Source organism: Osmerus eperlanus, chromosome 17 (genome assembly GCF_963692335.1).
Source record: "Osmerus eperlanus chromosome 17, fOsmEpe2.1, whole genome shotgun sequence".
Classification (NCBI taxonomy): Eukaryota; Metazoa; Chordata; class Actinopteri; order Osmeriformes; family Osmeridae; genus Osmerus; species Osmerus eperlanus.
The window spans coordinates 1,994,252-2,010,171 of record NC_085034.1 but is presented as its reverse complement, the minus strand read 5'-3'; the positions used below and the strand labels follow the sequence as shown (position 1 = coordinate 2,010,171).

Here is a 15,920-nt window from a genome sequence, read left to right as displayed (position 1 = left end):
TGCTGCAGCTCCTGGGTTTAATCCCTATCATCACCCCTCTCCACATTACTGTCTCACAGCTACCACTGCTGGGAGCAGGGACAATGTTTCAGTCTGGACTATATTCTGTGCACTGCCAGACTGTTCCCACGGAGACGTAGCGCAGACCAGAAGTGACTAGGACGCCTGCTCAGTTTGGGATTGTTAGCTTGTTTGGATTTTCTTTAGCCGGGCAGCGAGGAGAACGGGGAAGGCCTGAAAGGCAGAACTAGCTGAACGACGTCTGTGTTTTGATTGGCAGCCGTATGTTAGACCGATCACATGTCCTGTCTCTCCTCTCTCCCTGGCTGTCAAAACAGGGAGTGACAGGTAGGTATCATGGTTTGTGTGTGTGTGTGTGTGTGTGTGTAGTTTGGAGGACCTGTGGATGTGTGTGTGTGTGACAGTTTAATTTGCGTGTGTGTGACAGCAGCCTGGAGGAAGAGAGAGGCTGGGGAGAGGAACAGCACAGTAGGCTGGTGATGGTGAGAATCACTACAACCACATCGCTCAGTCCTCAGGCCTCGCAGCCACTTCCTGTTCCTGTTTCACACTGTGTGTGTGTGTGTCTGCAGTTTGAGTCTGCTTTGTCCATGAGACTAATGACCTCACAATCCGTCATATAGAATCAACTGGTGTCGCGAGCATGCTGTCTGTGGATGGGACACTATATAACAAAGCTTGCTTTCCTACTCTTGTCGCTAAATTGGCAACACTGTTTAACCGATAGTATTAACCGGTAAACATTTGTATTGTCGGTTAATTACGAGCATCCATATTTCCTCCACTTTCACTAACCATCGTCTAACATGAAAACCACAGCTGAAGTAAAACGATCATCGCCCTGATGATCTGACAACGAGTGTGTGTGTGTGTGTGTGTGTGTGTGTGTGAGAGTGTGTGTGTGTGTGTGATTACCATGTTTTCTATCTCTGCACCTCCCCAGGCTGCCAGACCTCTTTTAGCTCCCGTTATCACCCCCCTCTCTTAACGCCCCCTGACACAACAGTTACCTCTCCAGCCTCAGGCCAGCCCGCCAAACCACCACAGCGTCAGCTAGAACCTCCCACGCTAAACGGAACACATCGACATTACGCCATGGTAACATCCCCATGTGACCCAGCGCCAGCTGCTGATAGGTTGATGCAAGCTGGTTGTTAGGAAGCCTTAGCGTCGGCGCTCGCAGGCCGTCACACCTCCTGTGCCCTGCCAGGCTTCATCAAGACTTACAGTAAACACACCCTCATCCATATTTAAAAACACGCTCTCACACGCTCACAGAAACACTCGCATAAACTCTCACACAGATCACAGCACTATACCACCTGACAAACATATGCTAATGCTACTGCTAATGTCCCCTGCGGACAAACACACAGGCTGTATTTCTCTCTCACACACACACGCATGCATATATACACACACGTACTGGCTGTATTTCTCTAACACACACACATACAGAGGATTCATCACACTGATGAATTCTGGCCTGGTCTGAAATCCTTATTTGGTTCCACGTGTTTGAGCAGCACATCTATCTTGTCCCAGTGCTGCAGCAAAGGCTAACACATAAATATTTTTAACTGCTTTTACAAGCCCCCCCCATATTTTATTCAGCATTTTCTCTCCCTACCAAATACGTTTAATAAAACTACCTTTTTAACAAATTACTTCCACTCGGGCGCAGCCCGGTTCTGGGGAGCTGCGCTCGACTCTTCCTGTTTTTCCAACATGTACGTTCTCTCTCTCTGCCGGCTCCCTGCTAGCTGCCCCACACCCATCCACACAGGGCAGCCAGACACCCATCCACACAGGGCAGCCCGGCACCCATCCACACAGGGCAGCCCGGCACCCATCCACACAGGGCAGCCCGGCACCCATCCACACAGGGCAGCCAGACACCCATCCACACAGGGCAGCCAGACACCCATCCACACAGGGCAGCCCGGCACCCATCCACACAGGGCAGCCAGACACCCATCCACACAGGGCAGCCAGACACCCATCCACACTGGGCTGCCCTTGTAAGCTGGGGTTGTCTTCAGACTTATCTGAGGGTGTGTTAGATGCGTCTGCCCTCACCTCTCCACCCAGCTCTTGTAGCTGGGGATGTCCTTGGCGTAGAGCAGCTTGTTGGAGGGCGAGTCCTTCCCCAGGCGGTGCTCCGAGGTGGAGCAGGAGTCCATGAAGGTCTGGGCCACCACTGACAGACAGGCGTCCGTGATGCTGCTCTTGTGGATGTCGAACACAAACTGGGGGTTCTTGATCACGTTCACCCAGAACCTCAGAGGTAGGCTTGAGGGGAGACAGGAAACACAAGGCAGCACGGCAGGAAGTTACACGCCATCCAAACAAGTCACTTCCTCCAATCATGCGTGTATCTATCCATGATTAAAAGTTGGGATATACTGTATTTTCATTTGCGAGTGACTGAGTGTGTGTTATAAAGACTGAGCTGCCCAGTACTCAGAAAGACATCCAGCTTTCCAGTCTATATTTAGCTTGTGCATCTACTGTATATTAGAGTTAAACAAGCAGGCTTGTTCAGACCAAGCCCAGCAGATGACGTCCTGTTGCATCCCTGCTTCTCATCCCCGTGACGACGGCCTGAGAGCTCATATATTCAGAACCAGAAGGGGCACGAGGACTTGTTCACTTTGTGGAGCTCAGCCTGCCTCGTCCTGTCGGTGTGTAGATGTGTGTAGTCAATTCAATAAAGGAGCTAATCTTAAAAGCGAGAGTCTGGCTCTCATTGTTTCTCCTCGCTGGGGGCCTCCCACCGACACTGTTCATATTGGCTTGTTTGTCCGGGCGGCCTATTTTGTGCCTGTCTAGAATAATAAAAATGTACAAGTCTGTTTATTTGCCGGTTTGTTTATGCTGAAAACAAATGGGGCCATGCTGTGTGTGTGTGTGTGTGTGTGTGTGTGAGAGAGAGAATGTCAGGCAATAAGACTCAGGTGGTATTGAGGATATACTGTGTTTGGCTTAGACTCCCTCCGCAGCACACTTTTGGCCGATGCAGCAAAACCCAGCCCAGGCCAGACTCTGCAGTCTAGCAGACACGACCAGCCGTGAATGTGCCGCAACATCAAAGGACAAGAGGGAAAACCTATAAATGCAATCATTTGATCACCCCCTCCCCTCAGAGCAATTGTCCAGACCAGCCTCCCTCCACCTCCCTGCCCCCTCCAACTCTCCGACCCCCCCTGAAAGTCATTCAGCTGTGGAGCCCTAACAAAAGAGGATTTGGGGCATTATGACTTCAAATTAATCTGGAGGAGAATCTTTTGGGGATTAAGCGAAAGGATCAAAAGGATGTTAACACCACGGCGACAGGGCCTGGCTGGTCCAGCTGGTCTCCGCTACGCTACCACACAGGAGCGGGCACACTGCACGGCCGACCTCAGGGCCATAACGGGGTAATCCTCCACATCCACCAGGACAAAGAGTGTGAATAGGTAGGGTGAGGGATAGGGCCAGGGGTTAGGGTGAGGAATGGGGCTAGGGTTAGGTAGAGCTAGGAGTTAGGGTGAGGTAGGGCCAGGGGTTAGGGTGAGGAATGGGGCTAGGGTTAGGTAGAGCTAGGAGTTAGGGTGAGGAATAGGGCCAGGGGTTAGGGTAAGGAATGGGGCTAGGGCTAGGAGTTAGGGTGAGGGATAGGGCCAGGGGTTAGGGTGAGAAATGGGGCTAGGGTTAGGTAGGGCTAGGAGTTAGGGTGAGGTAGGGCCAGGGGTTAGGGTGAGGAATGGGGCTAGGGTTAGGTAGGGCTAGGAGTTAGGGTGAGGTAGGGCCAGGGGTTAGGGCGAGATTCAGGGTTAGGGCCAGGGGTTAGGGCGAGATTCAGGGTTAGGGCCAGGGGTTAGGGCGAGATTCAGGGTTAGGGCGAGATTCGGGGTTAGGGCCAGGGGTTAGGGCGAGATTCAGGGTCAGGGCGAGATTCAGGGTTAGGGCCAGGGGTTAGGGCGAGATTCAGGGTTAGGGCCAGGGGTTAGGGCGAGATTCAGGGTTAGGGCCAGGGGTTAGGGCGAGATTCAGGGTTAGGGCCAGGGGTTAGGGTGAGATTCAGGGTTAGGGCCAGGGGTTAGGGTGAGATTCAGGGTTAGGGCCAGGGGTTAGGGTGAGATTCAGGGTTAGGGCCAGGGGTTAGGGTGAGATTCAGGGTTAGGGCCAGGGGTTAGGGTGAGATTCAGGGTTAGGGCCAGGCCACGGGCACACACACCTGAGGCCGGTGCTCATCAGTGTGCCCTTGACTCAGATAAATCCCACCTCCTCGCTCCAGTGATTACGTGTAAATACCGACGACGGTCTAATCAAATCAAGCTTAAACATATTGTGGAAAATCATCACTAAGGCTATAGACAGCAATGCTCTGCAGTGCTACACATGATCCGACAGATTTAAATGCCGGAAAATAGACAATACTGTATGTTGAATCCCACCAGTCTACAATATTCCTAGCAAGCGTGGTGTCATCTACACTGGGAGAGTGAGGGTTTTATGCGATTAAGTTTCACAGATGAGTGGTGTGTGTGTGGGCATGTGTGTGTGTGTGGGCATGTGTGTGTGTGTGGGCATGTGTGTGTGTGTGTAGCAGTCTGCTTGAGACGGTGGTAATTAAAATTCTGCCTGGTGGAGCAGGACAAACAAACAAGTGTGCAGACACACACAGACACACACAGACACACACAGACACACACAGACACACACAGACACAGACAGAAGAAAGAGGATGAGAGGAAGAAGTCAACAAACGGCAGCTAATACAAAAGATACCATCTGGAGATGCTGTAGGAGTCTGTGACAGACACAACCCCCCATACACACACACGACACACACACACACGGTACAGATGGGAACCCCAACACAGACATGGCGCTGTAGAGGGGAAGTGAAGGGCATGAGCAGAGGAATGCTGTCATGTTCTCAGAGATGAGCCGGACGCCACGAGGGTCACATGACCCAGGACTGTCCCTCCACTAAGCAACAACAGAGTGACGACAGGAGAGAGACAGACGTCTTCTGGCCAGCCTCACAGCGTGTAGAACAACACATGTCCTGGTCATCTGACCGTGCTGCAGGGCCGTGGACAGGAGAACACCACCATCCTACCTTGCGGAGATCTGAGGACGTTCCCTGAGGGATGGAACATGACTAGTTCTTAGAGAACCTTTCCATGACTGGTTCTCAGAGAACCTTTCCATGACTGGTTCTTAGAGAACCCGTTGATGATTGGTTCTTAGAGAACCCGTTGATGATTGGTTCCTAGATAATCCTCCCAGCTGTGTGTTCTCAGGTTATCGTGGATTACCGGACGTCAATCTCCTGGAGACCAGCTCCTGCTCAGACATAATCTGGAGAACGGGCCGTGGGTGAGGACTGGGAGACCTGGAGCATCAGATGGTGTGATGAGGGCGTGATGTGATGGGAGGAGGGGTCATGCTGCACGCATCACACACCAGGGGCTGGAGCCCATGTTGTGGGATTGTCATGTTCTAAAACCACGGGGGGGTTGATAGCCCCACACACACAAACACACACAAACACACACACAGACAGACAGTCCCGTGCAGAGTGGACCGAATAGTAGCTCCAGTACTAAGCGGTTGACTGGCTGAGGCGAGTGTGTGTGTTGTGATAAATTGCTTTTTAACATCCCCTCCTGCAAGCAATTCCATTAATGTCTAATGTACGAGCGACCCACTGAGCTCTTCTGAAACACTTAACGCTCTCGCAAACGGGCGCAATAACGCCGGCGTAGGAAACGGGATTAGCCTCAGAATTACACAAAGTAAATATTCTTACTCTCCCTTCTCTCTCTCCCTCCCTTGCCTGCCTCCCTCCCTCCCTCCCATTCCCCAGCCAGACATCAATTTCAGGACCGCAGCCCCCACAGTCCATTGGGCCTGGACGGAGTGATGCATGATGGGAGCTTGGTGAAGGCTGGGAGGCTAATGAGATATTAGTGTGTGTTTAACTCCCACAGAGTGGCCCTCCCCCCCCCTCTTTTAATCTCTGTCATCCTCCTCCCCCTTCTCTCCCCCCCTCCCCCCTCCCCCCCACATCCTGATCCACTCCTGCCTGGTTAACCCCCACAGCTCTCCAGGGCAGGGGGGGACACCACCTTAATTAACCGAAGGATATTAATTTAGTCCCCACTTCCTTCACCTAGCCCCCTCTCCTCCCCCCAACCTTCCCCTAACCCTCTCCCCCGTTCATCGCCACGGCGATTTCCGTGACGACGGGGCGCCTTGGCACCGGTAACCGTGGCAATATCAGATCTGGCAGCTACTAGTGGTTGGCTTTTTATGAATATTTCCTCCCCTATCCCCTCTGTGGTTTACAGATGGAGGGAGGTAGAGGGGGAGGTAGAGGGGGAGGTAGAGGGGAGGTAGAGGGGAGGTAGAGGGGGAGGTGGAGGGGAGGTAGAGGGGAGGTAGAGGGGGAGGTAGAGGGGGAGGTAGAGGGGAGGTAGAGGGGGAGGTAGAGGGGGAGGTAGAGGGGAGGTAGAGGGGAGGTAGAGGGGAGGTAGAGCGGGAGGTAGAGGGGAGGTAGAGGGGGAGGTAGAGGGGGAGGTAGAGGGGGAGGTAGAGGGGAGGTAGAGGGGGAGGTAGAGGGGGAGGTAGAGGGGAGGTAGAGGGGGAGGTAGAGGGGAGGTAGAGGGGGAGGTAGAGGGGAGGTAGAGGGGAGGTAGAGGGGGAGGTAGAGGGGAGGTAGAGGGGGAGGTAGAGGGGGAGGTAGAGGGGGAGGTAGAGGGGGAGGTAGAGGGGAGGTAGAGGGGGAGGTAGAGGGGAGGTAGAGGGGGAGGTAGAGGGGAGGTAGAGGGGAGGTAGAGGGGAGGTAGAGGGGGAGGTAGAGGGGAGGTAGAGGGGAGGTAGAGGGGGAGGTAGAGGGGAGGTAGAGGGGGAGGTAGAGGGGAGGTAGAGGGGAGGTAGAGGGGGAGGTAGAGGGGGAGGTAGAGGGGAGGTAGAGGGGGAGGTAGAGGGGGAGGTAGAGGGGAGGTAGAGGGGGAGGTAGAGGGGGAGGTAGAGGGGGAGGTAGAGGGGAGGTAGAGGGGGAGGTAGAGGGGAGGTAGAGGGGGAGGTAGAGGGGAGGTAGAGGGGAGGTAGAGGGGGAGGTAGAGGGGGAGGTAGAGGGGGAGGTAGAGGGGAGGTAGAGGGGGAGGTAGAGGGGGAGGTAGAGGGGAGGTAGAGGGGAGGTAGAGGGGGAGGTAGAGGGGGAGGTAGAGGGGAGGTAGAGGGGGAGGTAGAGGGGGAGGTAGAGGGGAGGTAGAGGGGAGGTAGAGGGGGAGGTAGAGGGGGAGGTAGAGGGGAGGTAGAGGGGGAGGTAGAGGGGGAGGTAGAGGGGAGGTAGAGGGGGAGGTAGAGGGGGAGGTAGAGGGGGAGGTAGAGGGGAGGTAGAGGGGGAGGTAGAGGGGAGGTAGAGGGGGAGGTAGAGGGGGAGGTAGAGGGGGAGGTAGAGGGGGAGGTAGAGGGGAGGTAGAGGGGGAGGTAGAGGGGGAGGTAGAGGGGGAGGTAGAGAGGGAGGACAGCGTCTCTCACCAGTTGCTCTTCCAGGTGTGCCTCACGTGCGGGTCGTGGATGCTGTGTTTGTCCGCCTGCTCGTCCAGGAAGTCGAACATGTACTTGATGGCGAGCGGGAGGGCGCTGCCCCGGTGTGCCGTGCTGAAGATGGTCTCAAACAGGTCATCCACAAACTTCTGTAACGTGCCCTATAGAGGAGAGGGAGAGAAGAGAGAGAGAGGGTGCCAAATAGAGAGAAAGGAGAGGGAAGGGAAAGACAGAGAGGAAGGAGACAGAAAGTGTTATTGGGCGAGTGACAACACAAGCATCAACACAAGCATACACTGGGAAATGTATCCCAGATAACTAACCAGATTTCAACACACTCAACCCTTCTGAGCTGGACCCTGGCTGGCTGAAATCTGCATTCCCATCATCCTAGCAGCCTCCCAGATAATGTGTTCTCTCCCCCAGCCTCTCTCTCCTCCTCCCTGGGTCAGCACCTTCCCCCCAGCCTCTCTCTCCTCCTCCCTGGGTCAGCACCTTCCCCCCAGCCTCTCTCTCCTCCTCCCTGGGTCAGCACCTTCCCCCCAGCCTCTCTCTCCTCCTCCCTGGGTCAGCACCTTCCCCCCAGCCTCTCTCTCCTCCTCCCTGGGTCAGCACCTTCCCCCCAGCCTCTCTCTCCTCCTCCCTGGGTCAGCACCTTCCCCCCAGCCTCTCTCTCCTCCTCCCTGGGTCAGCACCTTCCCCCCAGCCTCTCTCTCCTCCTCCCTGGGTCTGCACCTTCCCCCCAGCCTCTCTATCTCCTCCTCCCTGGGTCTGCACCTTCCCCCCAGCCTCTCTATCTCCTCCTCCCTATCTCTCACTCAGGGGCCTTTGATAGGAAATTGTTATTTCACAGTTCACTTTTAATAATATCTGAGAACAGGAGGGACATCTCCTAAGCCTCTTTGTAGCAGACAGATTAATTTGCACGCTGCACCACTGACCCTAATTTGATTTAATGTTGTTGACTTGAAGGAGGAGTGAAAAAGAGAGGGAAAGAGAAAGAGAGAGAGAAGAGATAGGGACGAAGGGGGGGGGGGTGTAATCCACTTGTAGGAGAGAGAGAGAGAGAGAGATGAGGGAGAGGGATAGAGAGAGGGATAGAGAGAGGGAGAGGGAGAGAGAGGGAGAGGGAGAGAGAGGGATAGAGAGACAGGGAGGAGGAGAGCAAAGACAAGACAGCTGTCTAGAGAGCCACTGGCTGTATCGGATGAGGTGTGCACAAGCTCAGCAAAAAAAAGAAAAAAAAAAAAAAATAGTTTGTGTTTGGTACAGTGACAGAGGCAGAGAGGATGAGAGGGGATGAGAGGAGAGGAGGAGCAGGGTCCTGTTAGCTGACAATCACAGCTATAATACTGTGTCCCACATCCCTGACAGCAAGGCGTTTGGCTATGAAGGTGAAAACATATTTCTGTATCAAAACCTCTGTCGTCCTGGCGACAAGAAGCAACCAGGGGCTGAATGTAATGTGTGTGTGTCTGTGTGTGAGTTCACACTGTGTGAAGTGGATATACAAGTCTACATGACACTAAGCCAATGCCAGGTGTCACATGGTGACGTCATCATCCTCATGTCCCTGTGGTCCGGCTGCCTAGCGACAGTGACAGGGCTCCAGCATCAGACGCACCTGACCACACCATGTGGATGCAGCTAAATGCACAGCTAGCTATCACAACCTCGTCACTTAGTCAAGGAGAGAAAACCCAGGAAGAGAACCCAGAGGATGAGAGGAGGAGAGGATGAGAGGAGGAGAGGATGAGAGGAGGAGAGGATGAGGAGAGGATGAGAGAAGATGGAAGGACAAGAGTGCAATCAAGCCCTCTGCTTTGATTTCCCGTTTTCCTTCTCTTCTCCCACTCATCTCTCTCTACCCCCCCCCCCCCCTCTCCCTCCCTCTCTCTCAGTGACACTGATGGAGCTAATATGGTAGACGTCCACCCTCGGTCGACCTGGGGTATTTATTGGCGAGGTGAAAGCCAAACGCAGTCAATTACAGTGCTGTCGGCCCAATCATTTTTCACCAAGAGAGATGGTCCCCCAAGATAAACTGGTTATTTCACAAAAACAATCCATCTGAACATCTGACACATAGTCAACATTCCTGGCCCAGGTAATCACTGGGAAATAGAGCATTTTCTGAGAGGGCAAGCCAGTTTGTGAGTGTGTGTGTGTGTCTGTATGCCTGTGTGTGTGTGTGTCTGTCTGTGTGTGTGTGTTTAAACGGCATCTGCAAGTGTGTGTGATGTTGTGCGTATGGATGTTGAATGCTACTTGACGGTGTGAGAGGCTGAGAGGTGTGGAAACAGAGGGATTTATGGCGCCACGCGGGGGAGATTCCACAGCAGTGTTGTGTGTGTGTGTGGATTGCTGTGTGGTTCTACATGTGATTCCCTACACAGCGCTGCCCATGTTCGTCACACAGCTCCACAGAGAAGGCTGGCATCCAACACGAGAACCCGGAGAAATGACAGACGACACACTCTCTCTCTCTCTCTCTCTCTCTCTCTCTCGCTCTTTTCTCTGTCTCCTCCTTCGCCAGCCCTGCCAACAAGCCTCTGTGTGTGTGTGAGTGTGTGTGTGCGCGTGAATCCTGCCACTTAGTGTTCCAATTATAGAACCACAGAAACAGAAGCAGGCGATGTGTTTCCCGTCTGAACCGCTAAACAAAGAGAGACCGCCGATCAAACCTAGAGCGTGAAATGTTCACTAATCACAAATTACAACCCCACACTTCAAGATCCTTGCCCCTCCCTCTCTCTCCCCCTTTCTCCCTCCCTTTCTCTCCCTCCCTCTCTCTCTCTCTCCCTCTTGCTGTATTTCGTTTCCTCGTAGTGTTTCGGGTAAAAGGAGCACTTCTGATGCAACAGAGGAAAGGGCAGCAGGTCATTAGGAGTGGGATTGATAATTAGATTTTGGAGGTGGGATTAAAGTCACGATTCACTCCAAAACCAAATTAACCGTTTTTTTCTTGGTTCTTTTTTGATTTCTTTCTTTCTGAGCGGCCGGCGCTGCCGGGATATGCTCAAAGAGACTCATTTTCTGGCATTTTATTTTCCACCAAGATAATATCTCTGTCTGTAGAGCACCTCTGTAAGCGGCGCTGGGCGCGCCCTTCCTCCATCATTAGACGTGCCGCGGTGTCAACACCAACAGGAACGAAAGAGAAAATACAGACATTTGCATATTTTCACTTGGCCTTCAAAGCCTACAGGGGTTTAAAGAATAGTTTTGAAATGACTTTATTCTGTCATGTGGAACGAACCAGTGAATGAAGACAGCGAAAGACAGAGAGAAGGACGGAGAGTCGAGTCATGACTTTCATGTGTGTGACAAAGCTTCAGGCTTGCAGGTGACCCTGTGGTGACCCTGAGATGACCCTGTGGTGACCCTGAGATGACCATGTGGTGAACCAAGCTCCTTACCTTGGTGGCTAACAGCCGGGTCAGGTAGATCTCGGACACCATCTTGCTTCCGCGGTCGCCCTCCTTCTGGTCGCCGTGCTCGTGGTTCTTCACCAGGTGCCACACCTTCACCCCGCTCTCCAAGTCGGGGGTGATCATGGGAGTGCGAGAGCGCAGGCTGTCTGGGCTGCCTGTGTACTTGATCATGTTCTCTGTTTAGACACAGGAAGGGAGACACAGTCAGCCCCAGAGCACAGCACAGCACAACAATATCACTCACACTGCGTTCTCTAATGCTTCAAAACAAGAACATTTGCCTGGCAGTGGAGTTGGAACATTTACATTTTGTCTACTTAAATGTAGTCACTAGAAAAAACATTTATACTAGAAACAAGCCCAACTAGCCTTTAAATGTGAAAACAAGACAATCACTCTGTTAGATGGACAGTTTTTGCAGGGCGCCCGACCCTGAAGACAGAGAGCCGCTCTCTGAACACAACAGTGCTCCTAGTGCCAGCGGTGTTTGGGCTTTTACTGAGCCTTGAGATTGGACATGAAACTTTCACACAGCGAGTCTGGTGAATTTTTTATTGCTTCTTCGGGGAACAATGTGGTGGTGGTGGACACAAAATCGACCAGGTGTCGGAGCAGATGAAATATGCATGGGCGGGAGTGACGATGACATTTCGAAACATGAGGCTCAATGAATGTTTACAAAGTGTGAAAAGAATTGATCAGCTTGGCTGAGAGAGACAAGAGACAAAGAGAGAGAGACAGCCAGAGAGACAAAGAGAGAGAGACAGCCAGAGAGACAAAGAGAGAGAGACAGCCAGAGAGACAAAGAGAGAGAGACAGCCAGAGAGACAAAGAGAGAGAGGCAGCCAGAGAGACAAAGAGAGAGAGACAGCCAGAGAGACAAAGAGAGAGAGACAGCCAGAGAGACAAAGAGAGAGAGGCAGCCAGAGAGACAAAGAGAGAGAGACAGCCAGAGAGACAAAGAGAGAGAGGCAGCCAGAGAGACAAAGAGAGAGAGAGAGACAGTGAGGAGGGCGTGTTTGCACCAGGGCTGATGCTGCACACATCAGCCCTGGCCAGAGAGAGGAGCAGGAGGAACGAGGGATGAATCGGAGGAGTGACGGAGAACGAAAGGCTCAGGAAGTGTGTGTAGGTATGAAGGGCGTGTGTGAACACCGACTCCTTGAACTTAACAGTCTGCAATTGAAGCTTGAGAGTGTGTGTGGGTGTGTCTGGGTGATGCAGAAAGTGCTGACCTGCTCTCAGGTAATAGAGGCTGACATTCTGCAACATGAACCAGAACTTTCAACACACATAGCATCTTCTCTGAAATACTACTTGCCAGACACTGCTTGATTGAGAAAGAAGGTTTCTAAAACCCCCCTTTCTCCATCAATCATCCTCAGTTCTACCCTTTCTCTCCTTTAACCAGTCATCCAGCACTGGCCCTCTCTCTACATAGTCCTTACAGGGACTATGTAGAGAGAGGTTTATCCTCCAAGGCCACGCTTCACTGTGCATCTCTCTACCTTCCTCTGCATCTTTCCTTTCTCCTTCTGATCTCCATCTCTCCTTCTTGATTGTGTCATACATATTCTCCCACCCCTCCCTCTCCCTCCCTCCCTCCTGTCCCCCTCCCTCTCCCTCCTGCCCCCCTCCCTCTCCCTCCCTCCCTCCTGTCCCCCTCCCTCTCCCTCCTGCCCCCCTCCCTCTCTCTCCCTCCTGCCCCCCCTCTCTCTCCCTCCTGCCCCCCCTCCCTCTCCCTCCTGCCCCCCTCCCTCTCCCCCCCCCTCCCTCTCTCTCCCTCCTGCCCCCCCTCCCTCTCCCTCCTGCCCCCCCTCCCTCTCTCCCCCCCCCCCTCCCTCTCCCTCCTGCCCCCCCTCCCTCTCTCTCCCCTCTCTCTCCCCCTCCCTCTCCCTCTCCTTCCCAGTAGCTGCAGGTATGGTGTGTCGTCACTCCAGCCTGGGTCCATTGTGTTCCGGGGGAGTTCAAAGTCTCTCTTTTCCGGCTCTACCGGCTCTGGCTCTACCGTGCTGAAGTGCTTCTCGCTCTTTTGAAGTCAATTCCCAAAGAAAGTGAAGAGATGTGTGGCATTCTGTCTCCTTCCATCTCCCTGCCTCTCCCACTCCCCCCCTTTCTTTCACACCCTTCTCCTCTGCTGCTCTGGTCTGATTGGGGAGGCAGAGAGTGAGGTGAGATGGTATGGAGATGAAGCAATGCTAATAACGCTAGCCGGGGTTTTTGATGTGTCTCAAGTGTTTGTGGCGGGTGCGCCGGACGCCTTTGAGGTTTGGATTGGATGGCTTTTCACAGGTTCAACAGAACAAGGACAGAGATGTGACAGAGGGGGGGGGGGGGGGGGCGGTCTGGAATCCTGGCGAGACGAGGAGTGCAATGTCTTCTCTCCTCCCTCCCTCCCTCTCTCTCCCCCTCTCTCTCTCCCTCCCTCTCTCCCTCTCCCTCCCTCCCTCTCTCCCTCTCCCTCCCTCCCTCCCTCCCTCCCTCCCTCCCTCTCTCTCACTCCCTCCCTCTCCCTCCCCCTCTCTCTCTCCCCCTCTATGCTCTCCTGTGGGAGTCATTCTGTTGCTGCTCTAATCTTGTCGCCCCGTCGGTTTGGTTCAGTTTAGCACCACTCAGGGCCTAGTTCCTACCTGTTACCGAGGGTGATACCTTGGCTAATGCTAGCTAAATACTAACACAGCCTGAAGGCTGGGTGCGGTCTCGCTAATCGTTGTTGTGGTAGTGTCAGAAGAGGAGGCATGTTTGAGGGATGGGTAGTGTCCCCTGCTGACGGCTCTGGAGGGGGGCACTGACAGGGAGTTTAGACAGGGCTTTTGCAATGGCTGTAAACATAATTAAAAACCTGGCGCAGGAGAGTGTGCAACAGGGAATTCACTTTGTGTCTACCTGAGAGTGTGTGTGTGTGTCTGTGTGTGTGTGTGAGTGTGTGTGAGTGTGTGTGTGAGAGTGCGTGTGAGTGCGTGTGTGTGAGTGTGCGTGAGTGTGTGAGTCATACCGTATTTGCTGGCGGAGGTTCTGGACACAGTAGAGTTGTTGACGGAATTGTAGGCTGTCACCTGCTTGGGGACCAAGGCCACCACTGAGTTATCAGGCACCTGCACACAGGACAAAACACAGCACACTGCCATTAGCGTCACCACCCTCACATCCACCATCAGCAGCGTCTGTACAACTCCAGGCCTTCAGAGCACCAGCTCTCCTGAGAGGTGGGACAGCAATACGAGGCATAGATCATAACGCCGTGCTGAGAGGCGAAGGCATGTATGTTTCACATCATCCATTACAGTTGTGTGTGTGTGGGGGGTTTAATTAGCTTGCAGTTCAGCCCCCCCCCCCCCCCCCCACACACACACACACGTTGAGAGCAGGGTGTGTGTGTGAGTGTGTGTTAATGTTAGGCCAGCCCTGTGCTGGGACATCCCAGGCTCCCTATTCAATAATACCATTACTCAGGGGTGGGGTGTGTGTGTGTGAGAGAGAGAGAGCCCACACCCCCAATCAACAAGGCCAAAACGGAATCAATTACAACTGGGATAGTGACTTCACCCCTCCCTCACCCCAACCCACTCCCCATCACTCCCTCCCCCCTCCCCCTCCCCCCTTCACTCCCTCCCTCCCTCCCCCCTCCCCTTCCCCCTCCCCTCCCCTCTTCACTCCCTCCCCCCTCCCCCTCCCCCTCCCCTCTTCACTCCCTCCCCCCTCCCCCTCCCCCTACCCTCCCCTCTTCACTCCCTCCCCCCTCCCCTCTTCACTCCCTCCCCCTATCCCCCCTCAGCACACACCTCCCTCCTTCCCTCCCCTCTCTACACACCTTAACCCCTCGCCCCTCCCCTAGTCTGTATAAGCCCACCCACATCCCCTCTGGCTAAGACAGGGTTAATTGAAGTGATCTTTACGATAGAGTGGGAGGGCTGGATGGGGAAAGGGGATGGGGTGTGTGTGTGTGTGTGTAGGTGTGTGTGTGTGTTTGTGTGTGTGTGTGAGAGGAGGGGGGCTTCATTTGATTATGACATTATTTCCCCATCTTTTCTCGCCCTACTCCTTGTGCATAATGTGTTGATATCAGAAGAGGCACCAGGGGGCCCTGAAGGCAGGAACCCAGCGGCCCCTGCGCCCCAAAACATGCTCCCTCATCACTAATCCTGCTTGATGTCTACATGGCATAATGAAATGAAAAAAGAGGGTTAGTTTGTGTTCGGGGAAATCATATTGGGAAGAGAGGATTAAGGAAGAGAGGAGAGAGAGAGTGGACGGGCGAGGGGAGAGAGAGCTGGACTGGAGTGGTCACGGAGAGGGAGAGAGGGGGAGGAGAGAGGAGGAGGAGAGAGGAGGACAGAGGAGGAGGAGGAGAGAGGAGGAGAGAGGAGGACAGAGGAGGAGAGAGGAGGACAGAGGAGGAGAGAGGAGGACAGAGGAGGAGGAGAGGAGGAGGAGAGAGGACAGAGGAGGAGAGAGGAGGAGGAGGGAGGACGAGAGAGGAGGAACACTGGGATGGAGGGAGCAGACTAGCTGAATATCAGAGCTGTGCTCGAGGCTACGACGCTCATGTTTCCAAACAGGATATCAAACTTGTATTTTTCGCCCACTTCTTCTTCTGACAGAATCGGAATCAATGTGTCCATCTGGGCTGCTTTGATAAAAACGAATGAAGATGACAGAATCAGGGCTGAGTCTATTGAGAGCGCGAGGTCTGTGTCTGGAGAGCGTCACGACGAGACAGGCGGGGGGGGTCTGGAGGACATCAGAAGGGCAAACACGACCGAGGGTACTTGACGTTACAACGGAGCTGTGCTGGTGAGCCGTCACCAGCCTGCAGTCTGGGATTAACCCTTCACCATGACGACGGAGGATTATAACTAACGTATAATCTAATGAGGATATATTGAGTTTTAATTCCACAGCAGGCCTCCCTGACAA

The 15,920-nt window shown here is 53.7% G+C and overlaps 1 protein-coding gene across 1 annotated transcript in view; it reads right to left on the bottom strand.

Moving 5' to 3' along the window:
• Positions 1-15,920, bottom strand: part of plxna4 (plexin A4) — a 62,096-nt gene that overhangs the window by 5,866 nt on the left and 40,310 nt on the right. Inside the window, 4 exon segments of the mRNA XM_062483632.1 lie at positions 2,101-2,313; positions 7,561-7,730; positions 10,989-11,179; positions 13,999-14,098. Of these exon segments, the coding sequence (XP_062339616.1) occupies positions 2,101-2,313; positions 7,561-7,730; positions 10,989-11,179; positions 13,999-14,098 (674 nt within the window).